The 20089-nt window shown below is 50.8% G+C and overlaps 1 protein-coding gene across 1 annotated transcript; it reads left to right on the top strand.

Annotated features, from left to right (window-relative positions):
• Positions 1-259: 259 nt before the first annotated feature.
• LOC110513024 (calnexin) lies at positions 260-19697 on the top strand. Its single transcript, XM_090188066.1, has 14 exons — positions 260-460; positions 1959-2174; positions 2719-2851; positions 3460-3601; positions 3731-3812; positions 6592-6784; positions 8798-8987; positions 9636-9749; positions 10106-10258; positions 11829-12048; positions 17759-17875; positions 18109-18271; positions 18656-18807; positions 19109-19697. The coding sequence occupies exons 2-14, from the start codon at positions 1959-1961 to the stop codon at positions 19193-19195; spliced, it is 1962 nt and encodes a 653-aa protein (XP_090044192.1). The 5' UTR covers positions 260-460; the 3' UTR covers positions 19196-19697.
• The last annotated feature ends 392 nt before the right edge of the window (positions 19698-20089 follow it).

The following is a 20089-nucleotide window of genomic DNA, read 5'->3' as shown; positions in this document are numbered from 1 at the left end:
GATGTTTATCCAATAACTTGCATTAATTGTCTACTTTTGGACAAATCTCTTTCTGCATGGATTTATCTCATAAGATAACGGACACAAGCTAATTATTTCATAACATTTAAATGACAAATATCTAAACTGTTATGCATTGAGGGAGAGGGGGGATGTACATAGAAAGATAGATCGAAAATTAGTCTGTTATTACAAGGCAGAGCACTTTTATTTTGAAATGGGCACTCCAATGGCGTTCTCTGGTTCAGGCATGCGCAGTGAGCAGAAGTCTCTTCCCGTCATCGCCGTTCGAGGGTCTCCACGGTGATCCGTCCATCCCGCTCCTCCAGGCCTCGGTACCCGCGGTTTTACTCCAACTGGGTCGAACGCAGTGAAAATAAAGTTGTTTGAGGATATTGGCGTAGAAAACATCACAAGACTTGGAATATAATTTTTTTTCTCCCTTCCCCAACTGCACAAGGTTTGTTTGCTTAATATTTATCTAGTTAGCTACACTCATTCATTCTTCCCTGACAACTGCAACACAACATGTTGTTAGTTTAGCATAGCCATTAGCTGGCTAAACTTAGCTTTCTAACTTGGTGCATTTTTCTCAGACAGGCCGTTTACTCAAAATGTGAATATGTTTACATTTTGACACGTTAGGCTTTATGAATATGTCTGAAATGTCGCAGCATTTAGTAACCACATAGCTAGCTATTGATAACGCTCTGCTAGCCCGCTAATTCGCGCCACACACGGACCGGGGTTGCAGGAGATAACAAGGGACGTCCGGTGAACTGTCGCGAAAAACGTTGGTTAACTGACGTTACCTAGTTCGTTATTTAGCTTGTGCAGTAACGTAAGCTAATGCCAAATATAGCCGACATTCCACATAACTTATATATATATATATATATATCTGAAATAACTTGCTTCCTATAAAAAAAGACTTGATATAAATATGATGAAAGACAGTTTGCTGATGTGATGTCTTGATAATGCGCGTAGCCTGACAGATTGTTCTAGTAGTAGTAGTAGCTACAGTAGTCCAAGCTAACAATCCTGGCTCTGTGGAGTTTTGTGGACACTTCTGGTCGGCAGCTGTAGGTTAATTTTGGTGCTCTCTCTCTCGGGGCATATGGGCATCCCCTAGGGAACTGTAGTTTGGCCTGAGGGACAGTGGCTCCTTGCTTTTGTTGGCGACCCACATCCACCTCCCCCAGACGCTCCGTCAAATCAGCTCGACGTTATGTTTACTCCAACCCCGAGGGACAGTGATTTTGAAAACACTGTATCAAGCCATATTCAACCGTTACTCAATTGTAGCTGGCAATCGTATTGATTCAATATGATGAAATGCTTGTCGAGGTATAATCTTAAAAGTGTCCTGGTCGACGACGAATTAATATTTTGCAAGTCATTGCAATGCAGAGAACCATTTTTTGCATGGATTCATGAGTCATCTTTGAAACCTGATTTAGGGTGTCTGTTTTTTTTACAATTCAGAAATATATTTTAATTGGAAAAAAGCAGAGCCATGTATAATCTTTCTCTGGTGAAAGCCATCCATTTCCTTGCATACGGCCAAATTGCATTACGGTGACAAAACCTACATTTGTTTTTAGAAAATATTTGTAGATGGAAAGATAGTTTCTGGAAAAGTGCTTTTGAAATCAGAAGTGTATTAACCTTATTCCTGACCTCTTTCTTTGCTTTTCTCTCTCTCTTCTCTTCCTCAAATCCTCCATTTCCACCCTTACTTCACACGCCTCCCCACTGTCACGTCACTCCCTCCTTCTCCCTCTCTCAACCCCCCCCACCCACTCCATTCCCCCCTCCACCCACTCCATTCCCCCCTCCTCTCACATTGTCCGTCCCAACCCCTCACCTCTCCCATCTCCTTTCCACCCTCTTCATTCCCTTTCCCACTCTCTCCTCCCTTCCCCCTTACCGTCCATCTCCACGTCTCTCTCCAGATGAAGCTGTGGTGGGGCTGGACGTGTGTGCTGCTCCTCTCCCTCCTGGCTCTCTCTGAGTCCCAGGCTGAAGCTCAGGGTGACCTAGACCTAGAGATGGAGGATGAAATGGTGGAAGACATGGTAGAAGACGTGGTAGAAGATAGGGAAGACTCAGCAGAGATCGAGGGAGAGGCGGAAGAGGAGAAGGGAACCGATGCCAACGTCTCCTTCCAGGTCAGTCAAAGGTCACCCAATAGGAAGTAGGATGAACTAGGTGGGGACATTTGAGATGGCACCCTTCTCCCTATGTAGTGTGCCATGTGTGTGGGGCCTGGTCAGACGTCGTGCAATCTCTTGGAAATAGGGTGCCATTTTGGATGCATGCCTGGCGTGTGTTTTTTTACGCCCTCCAAGTGTCTCTCTACCCGTTTGAGTTTGAAACCCTCATCATTTGCCTATTCTTTCTGTGTTCCCTTAGCTAGCTAAAACCTAACTACAACCTCACTGTCATAACCCCAATTTTAGCCGGGGGCCTTCAGGAAATCATGTCATTAAATGTGTACTAGGCCGAGTCCCGATTCTCCACGGTTCTGGTTTTATAATGATGATGGAAAATCCCCCCAGACATCTTATTTAAATCCATCACGAGTAGTGTGCAAGTGTACACTTCTGGGGAAAAAGGGTGAAGAATCTGGAGCCCTACATTATATATCCCTCAGTTTGTGTTCCATTTCACACACAAAGTAATCCCTCCGCCCCCATTGGCTGAAACACACAGGTGACCTACAAGACTCCTGTTCCCATCGGAGAAGTGTACTTCTCAGAGACCTTTGATGACGGCTCACTGGACAGGTGGCAGGTGTCAAAGACGATGAAGGAAGACGCAGACGATGAAATTGCTAAATATGATGGTAAGAAACAGACCATTCTTGCCCCCCCCCCCCCCCCCCCCACTCTACACTCTCCACTTGTGTGTGTTTTATGGACACAAACACGTCTTTTTGCCAGTGTGTCAGTGAGAGACAACCCTGTTTCTTCAACCACCACTGTTAAGGTCACGTATCCCTGTATTTCTGTTATTACGGCGCTGTCACTCTGTTATTAGTACTGCTGGGCAGTAGTCTCTCTGTTGATGGACCTGGCCCGAGTGAAATGGCAAACATGTATTGTGGAAATACAGTTTAGTTAACGTTGTTAAACTGGAATCTAGTCGTTGTGTCAGTTTGAGTTCACCACCGGGCCCCTCTCTCCCCTCCTGACCCCTCTCTCCTCTCCTGACCCCTCTCTCCTCTCCTGACCCCTCTCTCCCCTCCTGACCCCTCTCTCCCCTCCTGACCCCTCTCTCCCCTCCTGACCCCTCTCTCCCCTCCTGACCCCTCTCTCCTCTCCTGACCCCTCTCTCCTCTCCTGACCCCTCTCTCCTCTCCTGACCCCTCTCTCCTCTCCTGACCCCTCTCTCCTCTCCTGACCCCTCTCTCTTCTCCTGGCCCCTCTCTCCTGACCCATCTCTCCTCTCCAGGTAAGTGGTCTGTGGAGCAGCTGAAGGAGAATAAAGTACCAGGAGACATGGGTCTGGTTCTGAAGTCCCGGGCCAAACATCACGCCATCGCCTCCCTGTTGGACAGACCCTTCCTCTTCCGGGACGACGCCCTAGTCGTACAGTGAGTTTGACCTTTAACCTCTCACGTTTGACCTCTTACCCTTTTTTTGGTTTGTGTAAAAATGAGCCTTTTGAGTAAACTTGAGGCTAATTCATATTAACCGCTGAACCTGTGTGTGTTTACCTTTAGGTATGAGGTGAACTTCCAGGATGGTATTGACTGTGGTGGAGCCTACATCAAACTGCTGTCAGACGAAGATGACCTGGATCTGGTACGTTGCTGTTGTTACTATAATCTGATCTGTGATGTTGGTTAGTCCCAGATCCCAGATCTGTTGGTGTTGTTACTATAATCTGATCTGTGATGTTGGTTAGTCCCAGATCTGTTGGTGTTGTTACTATAATCTGATCTGTGATGTTGGTTAGTCCCAGATCTGTTGGTGTTGTTACTATAATCTGATTACTAGTCCCTGATCTGTTGCTGTTGTTACTATAATCTGATCTGTGATGTTGGTTAGTCCCAGATCTGTTGGTGTTGTTACTATAATCTGATTACTAGTCCCTGATCTGTTGCTGTTGTTACTATAATCTGATCTGTGATGTTGGTTAGTCCCAGATCCCAGATCTGTTGGTGTTGTTACTATAATCTGATCTATGTTGTTGGTTAGTCTAGTCCCAGATCTGTTGGTGTTGTTACTATAATCTGATCTGTGATGTTGGTTAGTCCCAGATCTGTTGGTGTTGTTACTATAATCTGATCTGTGATGTTGGTTAGTCCCAGATCCCAGATCTGTTGCTGTTGTTACTATAATCTGATCTGTGATGTTGGTTAGTCCCAGATCTCAGATCTGTTGGTGTTGTTACTATAATCTGATCTGTGATGTTGGTTAGTCCCAGATCTGTTGGTGTTGTTACTATAATCTGATCTGTGATGTTGGTTAGTCCCAGATCCCAGATCTGTTGGTGTTGTTACTATAATCTGATCTATGATGTTGGTTAGTCCCAGATCCCAGATCTGTTGGTGTTGTTACTATAATCTGATTACTAGTCCCAGATCTGTTGGTGTTGTTACTATAATCTGATTACTAGTCCCAGATCTGTTGGTGTTGTTACTATAATCTGATCTGTGATGTTGGTTAGTCCCAGATCCCAGATCTGTTGGTGTTCTTACTATAATCTGATCTGTGATGTTGGTTAGTCCCAGATCTCAGATCTGTTGGTGTTCTTACTATAATCTGATCTATGATGTTGGTTAGTCCCAGATCCCAGATCTGTTGGTGTTGTTACTATAATCTGATCTGTGATGTTGGTTAGTCTCAGATCTGTTGGTGTTGTTACTATAATCTGATCTGTGATGTTGGTTAGTCCCAGATCTGTTGGTGTTACTATAATCTGATCTGTGATGTTGGTTAGTCCCAGATCCCAGATCTGTTGGTGTTGTTACTATAATCTGATCTGTGATGTTGGTTAGTCCCAGATCTGTTGGTGTTACTATAATCTGATCTGTGATGTTGGTTAGTCCCAGATCTGTTGGTGTTGTTACTATAATCTGATCTATGATGTTGGTTAGTCCCAGATCCCAGATCTGTTGGTGTTGTTACTATAATCTGATCTGTGATGTTGGTTAGTCCCAGATCTGTTGGTGTTACTATAATCTGATCTGTGATGTTGGTTAGTCCCAGATCTGTTGGTGTTACTATAATCTGATCTATGATGTTGGTTAGTCCCAGATCTGTTGGTGTTGTTACTATAATCTGATCTGTGATGTTGGTTAGTCCCAGATCTGTTGGTGTTGTTACTATAATCTGATCTATGATGTTGGTTAGTCCCAGATCTGTTGGTGTTGTTACTATAATCTGATTACTAGTCCCAGATCTGTTGGTGTTGTTACTATAATCTGATCTATGATGTTGGTTAGTCCCAGATCCCAGATCTGTTGGTGTTGTTACTATAATCTGATCTATGATGTTGGTTAGTCCCAGATCTGTTGCTGTTGTTACTATAATCTGATCTATGATGTTGGTTAGTCCCAGATCTGTTGGTGTTGTTACTATAATCTGATTACTAGTCCCAGATCTGTTGGTGTTGTTACTATAATCTGATCTATGATGTTGGTTAGTCCCAGATCCCAGATCTGTTGGTGTTGTTACTATAATCTGATCTGTGATGTTGGTTAGTCCCAGATCCCAGATCTGTTGGTGTTGTTACTATAATCTGATCTATGATGTTGGTTAGTCCCAGATCCCAGATCTGTTGGTGTTGTGACTATAATCTGATCTATGATGTTGGTTAGTCCCAGATCCCAGATCTGTTGGTGTTGTTACTATAATCTGATCTGTGATGTTGGTTAGTCCCAGATCTGTTGGTGTTGTTACTATAATCTGATCTGTGATGTTGGTTAGTCTAGTCCCAGATCTGTTGGTGTTGTTACTATAATCTGATCTGTGATGTTGGTTAGTCCCAGATCTGTTGGTGTTGTTACTATAATCTGATCTGTGATGTTGGTTAGTCCCAGATCTGTTGGTGTTTGACCTTTGACCTGGCTCTAAAGTTAAGTCTCTATTTATATGCCTCCGTAATGCTGTACTTGGCTGGTCGACCCACCCAAGGATTTCAATGTCAGAAAAGTCCCCTGGTTTCACCATGACTTCGTCTCGGTATCGCTGACTGTAACCCTGTACCGTACTGTTGTGCTGTTCTAGGATCAGTTTAATGACCGTACCTCCTACACCATCATGTTTAGGGCCTGATAAGTGTGTAACCCTGTACCTTACTGTTGTGCTGTTCTAGGATCAGTTTAATGACCGTACCTCCTACACCATCATGTTCGGGCCTGATAAGTGTGTAACCCTGTACCTTACTGTTGTGCTGTTCTAGGATCAGTTTAATGACCGTACCTCCTACACCATCATGTTCGGGCCTGATAAGTGTGTAACCCTGTACCTTACTGTTGTGCTGTTCTAGGATCAGTTTAATGACCGTACCTCCTACACCATCATGTTCGGGCCTGATAAGTGTGTAACCCTGTACCTTACTGTTGTGCTGTTCTAGGATCAGTTTAATGACCGTACCTCCTACACCATCATGTTCGGGCCTGATAAGTGTGGAGAGGACTACAAGCTGCACTTCATCTTCCGCCACAGGAGCCCCCTGAACAAAGACCTGGAGGAGAAACACGCCAAGAGGCCCGACGTCGACCTGAAGAAGTTCTACACCGACAAGAAGACTCATCTCTACACACTGGGTAGGAGGGGGGAGGGTGGGGGGGGCGGGGAAGAGGGTAGGAGGAGAGGGTGGGGGGAGAGGGTAGGGGGAGAGAGGGTAGGAGGAGAGGGTGGGGGGGGGGGGTAGGAGGAGAGGGTGGGGGGGGAGAGGGTAGGGGGAGAGGGTGGGGGGGGAGAGGGTAGGGGGAGAGGGTGGGGGGAGATGGGAGGAGAGAGGGTAGGTAGGTGGGGGTGGGGGGGGAAGAGGAGGGGTGTGAGGGGTAGGGGAGAAGGGGAGAGAGAGAGAGGGGGAGAGAGGAGGGGTGTGAGGGGGAGGGGAGAGAGGAGGTGGTGGGAGGGAGAGAGGAGGGGGTGTGAGGGGTAGGGGGGAGGGGAGAGAGAGAGGGGGTGGGGGGGAGAGAGGAGGGGTGTGAGGGGAGGGGGGTAGGGGAGGGAGAGAGGGGAGAAGGGGAGGGGGTGGGGGGAGGAGGGGGTTGTGATGGGTAGGGGAGAAGGGGAGGGGAGAGAGGAGAGAGGGGAGAGAGGAGGGGTGTGAGGGGGAGGGGAGAGAGGAGGCGGTGGGAGGGAAGAGAGGAGGGGGTGTGAGCGGTAAGGGGGGAGGGGAGAGACTGAGAGCCTGAGAGAGAGGGGTGGGGGGGGAAGGAGAGGAGGGGGATGTGACGGGAATAGAGGGGTAGAGGAAGAAGGGAGATAGATGAGGGAGAAAGGGGGAGGGAGGTGGCGAGGGAAAGAGAGGAAGGGGGTGGTGAGGGGTAGGGGAGTAGGGGAAGGGAGAGAGAGAGAGAGGCTTGGGGGCCGACCGAGAGGAGGGGTGTGAGGGAGAGGGGGAGGAGGAGAGAGGTAGGGTGGTGGGAGGGAAGAGAGGAGGGGGTGTGTGGACAGGGGGTAGGGGAGAGAGGGTGGGAGGGAGATGGGATGCGAGGATGGTGGAAAGATCGTGACAGCGAGCAACCCGGCTCTAGTGTTTACTGGTTTGTGACCCACTGACTCCGCCCCGCCAGAGGGGAACCCTGCAAACCCAACAGTTAACACACACAGCAATTTTAATTGATACACACTGGAGATGAACATGGGGGATGGGGGTGGCTCTGTAAGGGACAGAACAGAGGTCATGAGTACATACACCAAGTCACAGAGCAGAAATACATGGCTGGGGACTGGATACATTACAAACTGGGTGGTTGGAGCCCTGAATGCTGATTGGCTGACAGCCGTGGTATATCAGACCGTATACAACGGGTATGACAAACCATTTTATTTGTACTGCTCTAATTATGCTGGTAACCAGTTCATAATAGCAATAAGGCACCTCGGGGGTTGTGTGGTATATGGACAATATACCACGGCTAAGGGCGGTGTCCAGGCACTCCACCGTGGTATATTGGCCATATACCACACCCCCTCTGGCCTTATTGCTGAATCACACCACACAGTGAACTCAGAGACAATGGTAGTAACTGACGAGGAAGACCCACGTGCACACGTCCACAACCCACTTTGTGAACACACATCCCACAACTCTCTCTCTCACCATCCCACATTCAGAAATTAGTCCAGTTGTTATGGCCAGAGACACAGATGTTACTCTCTGTTACTGCCTGATGGAGACTGACATTATTGTAGAGACAGAGATGTTACTACCTGATGGAGACTGACAGTATTGTAGAGACAGAGATGTTACTACCTGATGGAGACTGACAGTATTGTAGAGACAGAGATGTTACTACCTGAGGGAGACTGACTGTATTGTAGAGACAGAGATGTTACTACCTGATGGAGACTGACAGTATTGTAGAGACAGAGATGTTACTACCTGATGGAGACTCAGGGTTGTGCTGATAACACTCACCGGAAGGGAATTTGTAACAGACACATTGAGATAAGAAACAATGTCCAGGACAAGTTACTCTCTTTTCTGAACTCTGTTTGTCTCCCCTCCCTCTTCCCCCATCCCTCCCCTCTTCCTCCCTCCCCCTATCTCTCTCTCCCTCTCCCTCTCTCTCTCCCCTCCCTCCTCTCTCTCCCCCATCCAGTCCTGAACCCAGACAACAGCTATGAGATCCTGGTAGACCAGAGCAGTGTCAGTCGTGGCTCTCTGCTTCATGATGTGGTTCCTCCTGTTAACCCCACCAAGGAGATAGACGATCCCACTGACTCTAAACCTGAAGACTGGGACGAGAGGGCCAAGATACCAGACCCAGAGGCTGTCAAACCTGACAACTGGTGGGTTCAACTTCAACACCACTTTTTGGGAATTATTTTTTTTTTTTTTGGGGGGGGGGGGGGGTCGTGACTAAAAGAAAACCAGGTGTTGGCAGGCATGACTGAGGAAGAGCGTCTAGTTCTGAAGGATTTCTATTCTAAAACAGAACTTCCTTAAGGACTGTAGATATAACGCGTCTATTAAAGCTGTATCACATAGAAATGTGAGTTTACACTCCGTGGTCAGTTTATTAGGTACACCACCCCATTCAAGACAACGAGTCACGTGGTGTGGCTGGTTTTCCTGGCACACGTTCGGTCCGTCCCCCTGATAACAATTGAGCAATGTTTTCAACGCCCCGAAGAATTCAGGCTGTTCTGGAGGCAACAGGGGGTCCCGACCCAGTATTAGATGGGTGTACCTAATAAACTGTCCACTGCGTGTATATCTATCATTGGAAGCAAGTCTGATGAGGGGTAGATATGTTCTATATGTGCCGTTTCTATGCTTCCCGCCCTTAAGTAGATTTTTTTTCAATGATTCTCTACATTTGTTTTTGTCACAAACTGAAAAAAGATGCAAAACTATTGTGATTTTTCTCTCTAAGGGGTAATGTTGAGCAACGTGCTTGGTTTTTAATGCCAACCATTTGGCATCTTGTGTTCCAGGGATGAGGAGGCTCCGGCTACGATCCAGGACCCTGATGCTGTGAAGCCAGAGGGATGGCTGGACGACGAGCCGGAGTTTGTGGCCGACCCCGCCGCCGACAAACCAGACGACTGGTAAACACACTGAACACACACATCAATAAAATGTTGTTTTGGGAAGAGAGATGTGTTGAGTAACTCCACTTTTTCTGTCTCTCTCTCATTACTTTACATCCATCTCTCGTTCTCCTTTATCTCTCCTCTCACCATCTCTCTGTCTGTCTGTCTCTCTCTCTATCTCTTTCCTTTATCTATCCTCTCATCATCTCTCTCTCTCCTTTATCTCTCCTCTCACCATCTCTCTGTCTCTCTCTCTATCTCTCTCCTTTATCTCTCCTCTCACCATCTTTCTCATCGCTCCTCTCACCATCCCTCTCTCATCTCTCTCTGTCTCTCTCTTTTATCTCTCGCTCTCCTTTATCTCTCTGTAGGGATGAGGAGATGGATGGAGAGTGGGAGGCCCCTCAGGTTCCTAACCCAGTGTGTGAGACAGCCCCTGGATGTGGGCAGTGGAAACCCCCTACCATCAACAACCCTCAGTACAAGGGCAAGTGGAAGGCTCCTCTGGTGGACAACCCCCACTACAGGTAACATAATCCCTTCCTGAAGACACATGTTTCATTAGGTTATTGTCAGTCTATAAGGCTGAGATCCCTGTCTTATTGTCAGTCTATAAGGCTGAGATCCCTGTCTTATTGTTGGTCTATAAGCCTGAGATCCCTGTCTTATTGTCAGTCTATAAGGCTGAGATCCCTGTCTTATTGTTGGTCTATAAGGCTGAGATCCCTGTCTTATTGTTGGTCTATAAGGCTGATATTCAGAGATGAGATCCCTGTCTTATTGTCAGTCTATAAGGCTGAGATCCCTGTCTTATTGTCAGTCTATAAGGCTGAGATCCCTGTCTTATTGTTGGTCTATAAGGCTGAGATCCCTGTCTTATTGTTGGTCTATAAGGCTGATATCCCTGTCTTATTGTTGGTCTATAAGGCTGAGATCCCTGTCTTATTGTTGGTCTATAAGGCTGAGATCCCTGTCTTATTGTCAGTCTATAAGGCTGAGATCCCTGTCTTGTTGTCAGTCTATAAGGCTGAGATCCCTGTCTTGTTGTCAGTCTATAAGGCTGAGATCCCTGTCTTATTGTTGGTCTATAAGGCTGATATCCCTGTCTTATTGCTGGTCTATAAGGCTGAGATCCCTGTCTTATTGTTGGTCTATAAGGCTGAGATCCCTGTCTTATTGTCAGTCTATAAGGCTGAGATCCCTGTCTTATTTTCGGTCTGTAAGGCTGATATTCAGAGCTGCGATCCCTGTCTTATTGTTGGTCTATAAGGCTGAGATCCCTGTCTTATTGTCGGTCTATAAGGCTGAGATCCCTGTCTTATTGTTGGTCTATAAGGCTGAGATCCCTGTCTTGTTGTCAGTCTATAAGACTGAGATCCCTGTCTTGTTGTCAGTCTATAAGGCTGAGATCCCTGTCTTATTGTTGGTCTATAAGGCTGAGATCCCTGTCTTATTGTTGGTCTATAAGGCTGAGATCCCTGTCTTATTGTTGGTCTATAAGGCTGAGATCCCTGTCTTATTGTCAGTCTATAAGGCTGAGATCCCTGTCTTATTTTCGGTCTGTAAGGCTGAGATCCCTGTCTTATTGTCGGTCTATAAGGCTGAGATCCCTGTCTTATTGTTGGTCTATAAGGCTGAGATCCCTGTCTTATTGTTGGTCTATAAGGCTGAGATCCCTGTCTTATTGTTGGTCTATAAGGCTGAGATCCCTGTCTTGTTGTCAGTCTATAAGGCTGAGATCCCTGTCTTATTGTCAGTCTATAAGGCTGAGATCCCTGTCTTATTGTCAGTCTATAAGGCTGAGATCCCTGTCTTATTGTCAGTCTATAAGGCTGAGATCCCTGTCTTATTTTCGGTCTGTAAGGCTGATATTCAGAGCTGCGATCCCTGTCTTATTGTCGGTCTATAAGGCTGGGGACACTAAAGCGTGTCTTGTCCTGTAACATGTGACCTCTCCCCTCCCAGGGTGTGTGGAGCCCCTCCCCTCTCCTCTCCTCTCCCCTCCCAGGGTGTGTGGAGCCCCTCCCCTCTCCCCTCTCAGGGTGTGGGGACACTAATGCGTGTCTTGTCCTGTAACATGTGACCTCTCCCCTCCCAGGGTGTGTGGAGCCCGCGTAAGATCCAGAACCCGGACTACTTCGAGGATCTGGCTCCGTTCCAGATGACGTCGTTCAGAGCCGTGGGGCTGGAGCTCTGGTCCATGACCTCCGAGATCTACTTCGACAACTTCATCATCACGTCATATAAAGAGGTGGCCGATCGCTGGGCTGGAGACAGCTGGGGACTCAAGAAACTGGTGGCTAGTGCCAACGAGGTGTGTACGACACACACACGCACACCTACACACACACACAGCGTACATTTATACATACACACACAGATGGATATATATATATATATGTATGTATATATGTATATATATAACACATACAAACACATGTTGTATAAAAAGTTGGCTGATCGCTGGGCTGAAGACAGCTGGGTACTTAAGAAACTACTGGCTAGTGCCAAAGAGGTACACACACACACCGACACACACACGTAGATAGACTCGGCAAAAAAAGAAATGTCCCTTTTTCAGGACCTTGTCTTGCAAAGATAATTCATAAAAATCCAAATAACTTCACAGATCTTCATTGTAAAGGGTTTAACACTGCTTTTCATGCTTATTCAGTGACCCATAAACAATTAATGAACATGCACCTGTGTAACGGTCGTTAAGACACTAACAGCTTACAGACGGTAGGCAATTAAGGTCACAGTTATGAAAACTTAGGACACTAAAGAGGCCTTTCTACTGACTCTGAAAAACACCAAAAGAAAGATTCAGAGGGTCCCTGCTCATCTTCCTGAACGTGCCTTCGGCATGCTGCAAGGAGGCATGAGGACTGCAGATGTGGCCAGGGCAATAAATTGCAATGTCCGTACTGTGAGACGCCTAAGACAGCTCTACAGGGAGACAGGATGGACAGCTGATCATCCTCGCAGTGGCAGACCATGTGTAACAACATCTGCACAGGATCGGTACATCCAAACATCACACCTACGGGACAGGTACAGGATGGCAACAGCAACTGCCCGATATACACCAGGAATGCACAATCCCTCCATCACTGCTCAGACTGTCCGCAATAGACTGAGAGGGGCTGGACTGAGGGCTTGTAGGCCTGTTGTAACGCAGGTCCTCACCAGACATCACTGGCAACAACGTCCCCTATGGGCACAAACCCACCGTCGCTGGACCAGACAGGACTGGCAAAAAGTGCTCTTCACTGATGAGTCGCCGTTTTGTCTCACCAGGGGTGAGGAAGGAATGAGCATTACACAGAGGCCTGTACTCTGGAGCGGGATCGATTGGAGGTGGAGGGTCCGTCATTGTCTGGGGCGGTGTGTCACAGCATCATCGGACTGAGCTTGTTGTCATTGCAGGTTGTCTCAACGCTGTGCATTACAGGGAAAACATCCTCCTCCCTCATGTGGTACCCTTCCTGCAGGCTCATCCTGACATGACCTTCCAGCATGACAATGCCACCAGCCATACTGCTTGTTCTGTGCGTGATTTCCTGCAAGTTAGGAATATCAGTGTTCTGTCATGGCCAACGAAGAGCCCGGATCTCAGTCCCATTGAGCACGTCTGGGACCTGTTGGATCGGAGGGTGAGGACTAGGGCACGTCTGGGACCTGTTGGATCAGAGGGTGAGGGCTAGGGCACGTCTGGGACCTGTTGGATCGGAGGGTGAGGGCTAGGGCACGTCTGGGACCTGTTGGATCGGAGGGTGAGGGCTAGGGCACGTCTGTTGGATAGGAGGGTGAGGGCTAGGGCACGTCTGGGACCTGTTGGATCGGAGGGTGAGGGCTAGGGCACGTCTGGGACCTGTTGGATCGGAGAGCTAGGGCACGTCTGGGACCTGTTGGATCGGAGGGGGAGGGCTAGGGCACTTTTGGGACCTGTTGGATCGGAGGGGGAGGGCTAGGGCACGTCTGGGAACTGTTGGATCGGAGGGTGAGGGCTAGGGCACGTCTGGGACCTGTTGGATCTGAGGGTGGGGGCTAGGGCACGTCTGGGACCTGTTGGATCGGAGGGTGGGGGCTAGGGCACGTCTGGGACCTGTTGGATCGGAGGGTGAGGACTAGGGCACGTCTGGGACCTGTTGGATCGGAGGGTGGGGGCTAGGGCATGTCTTGGACCTGTTGGATCGGAGGGTGGGGGCTAGGGCACGTCTGGGACCTGTTGGATAGGAGGGTGAGGGCTAGGACACGTCTGGGACCTGTTGGATCGGAGGGTGAGGGCTAGGGCACGTCTGGGACCTGTTGGATCGGAGGGTGAGGGCTAGGACACGTCTGGGACCTGTTGGATCGGAGGGTGGGGGCTAGGGCACGTCTGGGACCTGTTGGATCAGAGGGTGGGGGCTAGGACACGTCTGGGACCTGTTGGATCGGAGGGTGGGGGCTAGGGCATGTCTGGGTGCCTGTTGGATAGGAGGGTGAGGGCTAGGGCACGTCTGGGACCTGTTGGATAGGAGGGTGAGGGCTAGGGCACGTCTGGGACCTGTTGGATCGGAGGGTGGGGGCTAGGGCACGTCTGGGACCTGTTGGATCGGAGGGTGGGGGCTAGGGCACGTCTGGGACCTGTTGGATCGGAGGGTGAGGGCTAGGGCACGTCTGGGACCTGTTGGATCGGAGGGTGAGGGCTAGGGCACGTCTGTTGGATAGGAGGGTGAGGGCTAGGGCACGTCTGGGACCTGTTGGATCGGAGGGTGAGGGCTAGGGCGCATCTGGGACCTGTTGGATCGGAGAGCTAGGGCACGTCTGGGACCTGTTGGATCGGAGGGGGAGGGCTAGGGCACTTTTGGGACCTGTTGGATCGGAGGGGGAGGGCTAGGGCACGTCTGGGAACTGTTGGATCGGAGGGTGAGGGCTAGGGCACGTCTGGGACCTGTTGGATCTGAGGGTGGGGGCTAGGGCACGTCTGGGACCTGTTGGATCGGAGGGTGGGGGCTAGGGCACGTCTGGGACCTGTTGGATCGGAGGGTGAGGACTAGGGCACGTCTGGGACCTGTTGGATCGGAGGGTGGGGGCTAGGGCACGTCTTGGACCTGTTGGATCGGAGGGTGGGGGCTAGGGCACGTCTGGGACCTGTTGGATAGGAGGGTGAGGGCTAGGACACGTCTGGGACCTGTTGGATCGGAGGGTGAGGGCTAGGGCACGTCTGGGACCTGTTGGATCGGAGGGTGAGGGCTAGAACACGTCTGGGACCTGTTGGATCGGAGGGTGGGGGCTAGGACACGTCTGGGACCTGTTGGATCGGAGGGTGGGGGCTAGGGCATGTCTGGGTGCCTGTTGGATAGGAGGGTGAGGGCTAGGGCACGTCTGGGACCTGTTGGATAGGAGGGTGAGGGCTAGGGCACGTCTGGGACCTGTTGGATCGGAGGGTGGGGGCTAGGGCACGTCTGGGACCTGTTGGATCGGAGGGTGGGGGCTAGGGCACGTCTGGGACCTGTTGGATAGGAGGGTGGGGGCTAGGGCATGTCTGGGTGCCTGTTGGATAGGAGGGTGAGGGCTAGGGCACGTCTGGGACCTGTTGGATAGGAGGGTGAGGGCTAGGGCACGTCTGGGACCTGTTGGATCGGAGGGTGGGGGCTAGGGCACGTCTGGGACCTGTTGGATCGGAGGGTGGGGGCTAGGGCACGTCTGGGACCTGTTGGATAGGAGGGTGAGGGCTAGGGCATGTCTGGGACCTGTTGGATAGGAGGGCTAGGGCACGTCTGGGACCTGTTGGATAGGAGGGTGAGGGCTAGGGCACGTCTGGGACCTGTTGGATCGGAGGGTGGGGGCTAGGACACGTCTGGGACCTGTTGGATCGGAGGGTGGGGGCTAGGGCATGTCTGGGACCTGTTGGATAGGAGGGTGAGGGCTAGGGCACGTCTGGGACCTGTTGGATCGGAGGGTGGGGGCTAGGACACGTCTGGGACCTGTTGGATCGGAGGGTGAGGGCTAGGGCACGTCTGGGACTTGTTAGATCGGAGGGTGAGGGCTAGGGCACGTCTGGGACCTGTTGGATCGGAGGGTGAGGGCTAGGGCACGTCTGGGACCTGTTGGATCGGAGGGTGAGGGCTAGGGCATGTCTGGGACCTGTTGGATAGGAGGGTGAGGGCTAGGGCACGTCTGGGACCTGTTGGATCGGAGGGTGAGGGCTAGGGCATGTCTGGGACCTGTTGGATCAGAGGGTGAGGGCTAGGGCACGTCTGGGACCTGTTGGATCGGAGGGTGAGGGCTAGGGCATGTCTGGGACCTGTTGGATCAGAGGGTGAGGGCTAGGGCACGTCTGGGACCTGTTGGATAGGAGGGTGAGGGCTAGGACACGTCTGGGACCTGTTGGATCGGAGGGTGAGGGCTAGGACACGTCTGGGACCTGTTGGATCGGAGGGTGAGGGCTAGGGCACGTCTGGGACCTGTTGGATCAGAGGGTGGGGGCTAGGACACGTCTGGGACCTGTTGGATCGGAGGGTGGGGGCTAGGGCATGTCTGGGACCTGTTGGATAGGAGGGTGAGGGCTAGGGCACGTCTGGGACCTGTTGGATAGGAGGGTGAGGGCTAGGGCACGTCTGGGACCTGTTGGATCGGAGGGTGGGGGCTAGGGCACGTCTGGGACCTGTTGGATCGGAGGGTGGGGGCTAGGGCACGTCTGGGACCTGTTGGATAGGAGGGTGAGGGCTAGGGCATGTCTGGGACCTGTTGGATAGGAGGGTGAGGGCTAGGGCACGTCTGGGACCTGTTGGATAGGAGGGTGAGGGCTAGGGCACGTCAGGGACCTGTTGGATCGGAGGGTGGGGGCTAGGACACGTCTGGGACCTGTTGGATCGGAGGGTGGGGCTAGGGCATGTCTGGGACCTGTTGGATAGGAGGGTGAGGGCTAGGGCACGTCTGGGACCTGTTGGATAGGAGGGTGAGGGCTAGGGCACGTCTGGGACCTGTTGGATCGGAGGGTGAGGGCTAGGGCACGTCTGGGACCTGTTGGATAGGAGGGTGAGGGCTAGGGCACGTCTGGGACCTGTTGGATCGGAGGGTGAGGGCTAGGACACGTCTGGGACCTGTTGGATCGGAGGGTGAGGGCTAGGGCATGTCTGGGACCTGTTGGATCGGAGGGTGAGGGCTAGGACACGTCTGGACCTGTTGGATCGGAGGGTGAGGGCTAGGGCATGTCTGGGACCTGTTGGATCGGAGGGTGAGGGCTAGGACACGTCTGGGACCTGTTGGATCGGAGGGTGAGGGCTAGGACACGTCTGGGACCTGTTAGATCGGAGGGTGAGGGCTAGGGCATGTCTGGGACCTGTTGGATCGGAGGGTGAGGGCTGGGACCTGTTGGATCGGAGGGTGAGGGCTAGGGCAGGTCTGGGACCTGTTGGATAGGAGGGTGAGGGCTAGGACACGTCTGGGACCTGTTGGATCGGAGGGTGGGGGCTAGGACACGTCTGGGACCTGTTGGATCGGAGGGTGAGGACTAGGGCATGTCTGGGACCTGTTGGATCGGAGGGTGAGGGCTAGGGCACGTCTGGGACCTGTTGGATCGGAGGGTGGGGGCTAGGGCACGTCTGGGACCTGTTGGATAGGAGGGTGATGGCTAGGACACGTCTGGGACCTGTTGGATCGGAGGGTGAGGGCTAGGACACGTCTGGGACCTGTTGGATCGGAGGGTGAGGGCTAGGACACGTCTGGGACCTGTTGGATCGGAGGGTGGGGGCTAGGGCACGTCTGGGACCTGTTGGATCGGAGGGTGGGGGCTAAGGCACGTCTGGGACCAGTTGGATCGGAGGGTGAGGGCTAGGGCAAGTCTGGCACCTGTTGGATCGGAGGATGAGGGCTGAAAGTAAACACAGTTGACAGTGAGAGGACGTTTGTTTTTTTTGCTGAGTTTACAAACATGCAGAACACAGACATCCACTTTTTATATATTTCCTCACTGAATGTTTATTCACATAAACACACACAGTTATATTTGCTTATTATCTCCCCCCCCTCCCCAGCCGGGTGTGTTTTCCCAGTTGACCATGGCAGCAGAGGAGAGACCGTGGCTCTGGGTAGTCTACATACTGACTGTTGGTCTGCCCATAGGACTGACTGTGTTATTCTGCTGGCCCAAGGTAACACACCAACACTACTGACTTGTTACTCACACAAACTGTGTTTCCTGCTCTTGTCAGTTTCATATTCAATTAATCTTGTTGTCATTTTCACTATGCAGCCAAACAACTATATATTTTGTTCTTTGTACTTAAGAGGGTATTTATCTAACCACCAGCTCATTGTCTGACTCTCTCTCTCTCCCTCTGACTCCTCTTTCTCTGACTCGCTCTCTGACTCTCTTTCCCGACAGAAATCAGATGATGACTATGTGTACAAGAAGGTGGACCCGCCTAAACCCGATGTAGAAGAGGAGGAGGAAGAGGATGATGAAGAGGAGGAGGAGGAGGAGGAAGAAGAGGAGAAGGGAGACCAAGCAGCTGAGGCCAAAGCTACTGAGAGTCCAAAACCCGCAGGTCAGAGAGAAGACATGAGATCTCTCTCTCCCTCTTCCTCCCCCTCTCTCCCTCTTTCCCTCTCTCTCCTCCCCCCTCTCTCCCTCTCTCTCCCTCTCTCCCCCCTCTCCCCCCTCTTTCTCCCTCTTCCTCCCCTCTTCCCCCCCTCTCTCTCCCTCTTCCCCCCCCCCCTCTTTCTCCCTCTCCCTCCCTCCCTCCCCCCTCTCTCTCCCTCTTCCTCTCCCCTCTCTTTCTCCCTCTCCCTCCCTCCCCCCTCTCTCTCCCTCTCCTCCCCCTCTCTCTCCCTCTCCCCCCCTCTCTCTCCCCTCACTTGTTCTCTCTTCCATATGTTTTCTTCTCCTTTCCTTAGTTAATATTTCATCTCATTCTCCTTTTGTCTTTCAGAAGAGAAGAAAGAGAAGGAGGAGAAGGAGAGTGGAGCAGCTGGAGGGGACAGCGTAGAAGATGAAGAGGACGATGAGGAGGAGGAGGATGAAGGAGAGGAGGAAGAAGAGACCAAGTCCAATGAGGCAGCATCGGATGATGTCAGTGCTGAGGTACTCTCTTAGTTTTCTGAAAGATCAAAAACGTCACTCGTTTCACACGTTTGACCCTCTGAAACTCTGGCTTCCCCCAGATTATCTCTCCTTCCTCCCAAAGTGGGCACTTGTTCACTTCCCTTCACTGAAATGACTGGTGTGAGAAATATGGTGGAAACTCCCACTAGTCCATGCCGCCACCAATCCAATGCTTCTAGATTTGTGGGAAGAAGAAGTGAACAAGTGCACACTTCAGGAGAAAGTAGACATTGGGACACCTTGTCTTTCATTCAACCCTTCTTCATCCCTCGTTTCCAAGCAGAAGGTGGAGGCAGACGAGGGGGGCCACAGCGTTGGCGACGGACACAAACAGGCCGTGAGGAAGAGGAGGGTACGGAAAGACTGATGAAGACCAACGACAACAAATGAAGCCTTCTCTCTCCTCCTCTCTCTCTCTCTCCTCCTCTATCCTCTCTCTCTCCTCCTCTCTCTCCTCTCTCTTCTCCTCTCTCTCCTCCTCTATCCTCTCTCTCTCCTCCTCTCTGCATGCCCTCTGGTGGTCCTAGTAACCAAGATACTACCCCTCCTCCTCCATCAGTCAAATGACAACCACCCCCTGTTCCTTCTCATCTTCCTTTGTTCTCTCTAGCCGTTACGCCTCTCTCTAAGGCCATCAAGGCTACCCTGACCCCCCCCCCAACCCTCCTTTCTTCCAAAATGAATACTATGCCCCCTCATCTCCTTCCTCCTTCCCCCCCATCCTCTTCATCAGCTGCAACTTTCTAACCCCCCCCCCCCTCTTCAGCTTCCAGTCTTCCTGACTATAGTTCCTAGTTCTGGTTTATTGTTGACATTTTGTTAAGCTTCAGAATTATTATTTTTATTCAAACTAAGTTAAAAGGACAGCTCTCTCTGGCTTGTGTCTCAAATGACACCCTATTCCCTGAAGAAGAGCTTTGGTCAAAGTGGGGCACTACATGGGGGGGGGGGGGGGGAATAAGGAGTTAAAAAGTAGTGTACTACATGGGGAATAAGGAGTTAAAAAGTAGTGTACTACATGGGGGGGGGGATAAGGAGTTAAAAAGTAGTGTACTACATGGGGAATAAGGAGTTAAAAAGTAGTGTACTACATGGGGGGGGGATAAGGAGTTAAAAAGTAGTGTACTACATGGGGGGATAAGGAGTTAAAAAGTAGTGTACTACATCAGGGGAATAAGGAGTTAAAAAGTAGTGTACTACATGGGGGGGGATAAGGAGTTAAAAAGTAGTGTACTACATAGGGGGGGAATAAGGAGTTAAA

Source organism: Oncorhynchus mykiss, chromosome 10 (assembly GCF_057628025.1).
Source record: "Oncorhynchus mykiss isolate SJ-2025 chromosome 10, ASM5762802v1, whole genome shotgun sequence".
Taxonomy (NCBI): Eukaryota; Metazoa; Chordata; class Actinopteri; order Salmoniformes; family Salmonidae; genus Oncorhynchus; species Oncorhynchus mykiss.
This window is presented reverse-complemented; position numbering and strand designations above follow the sequence as displayed.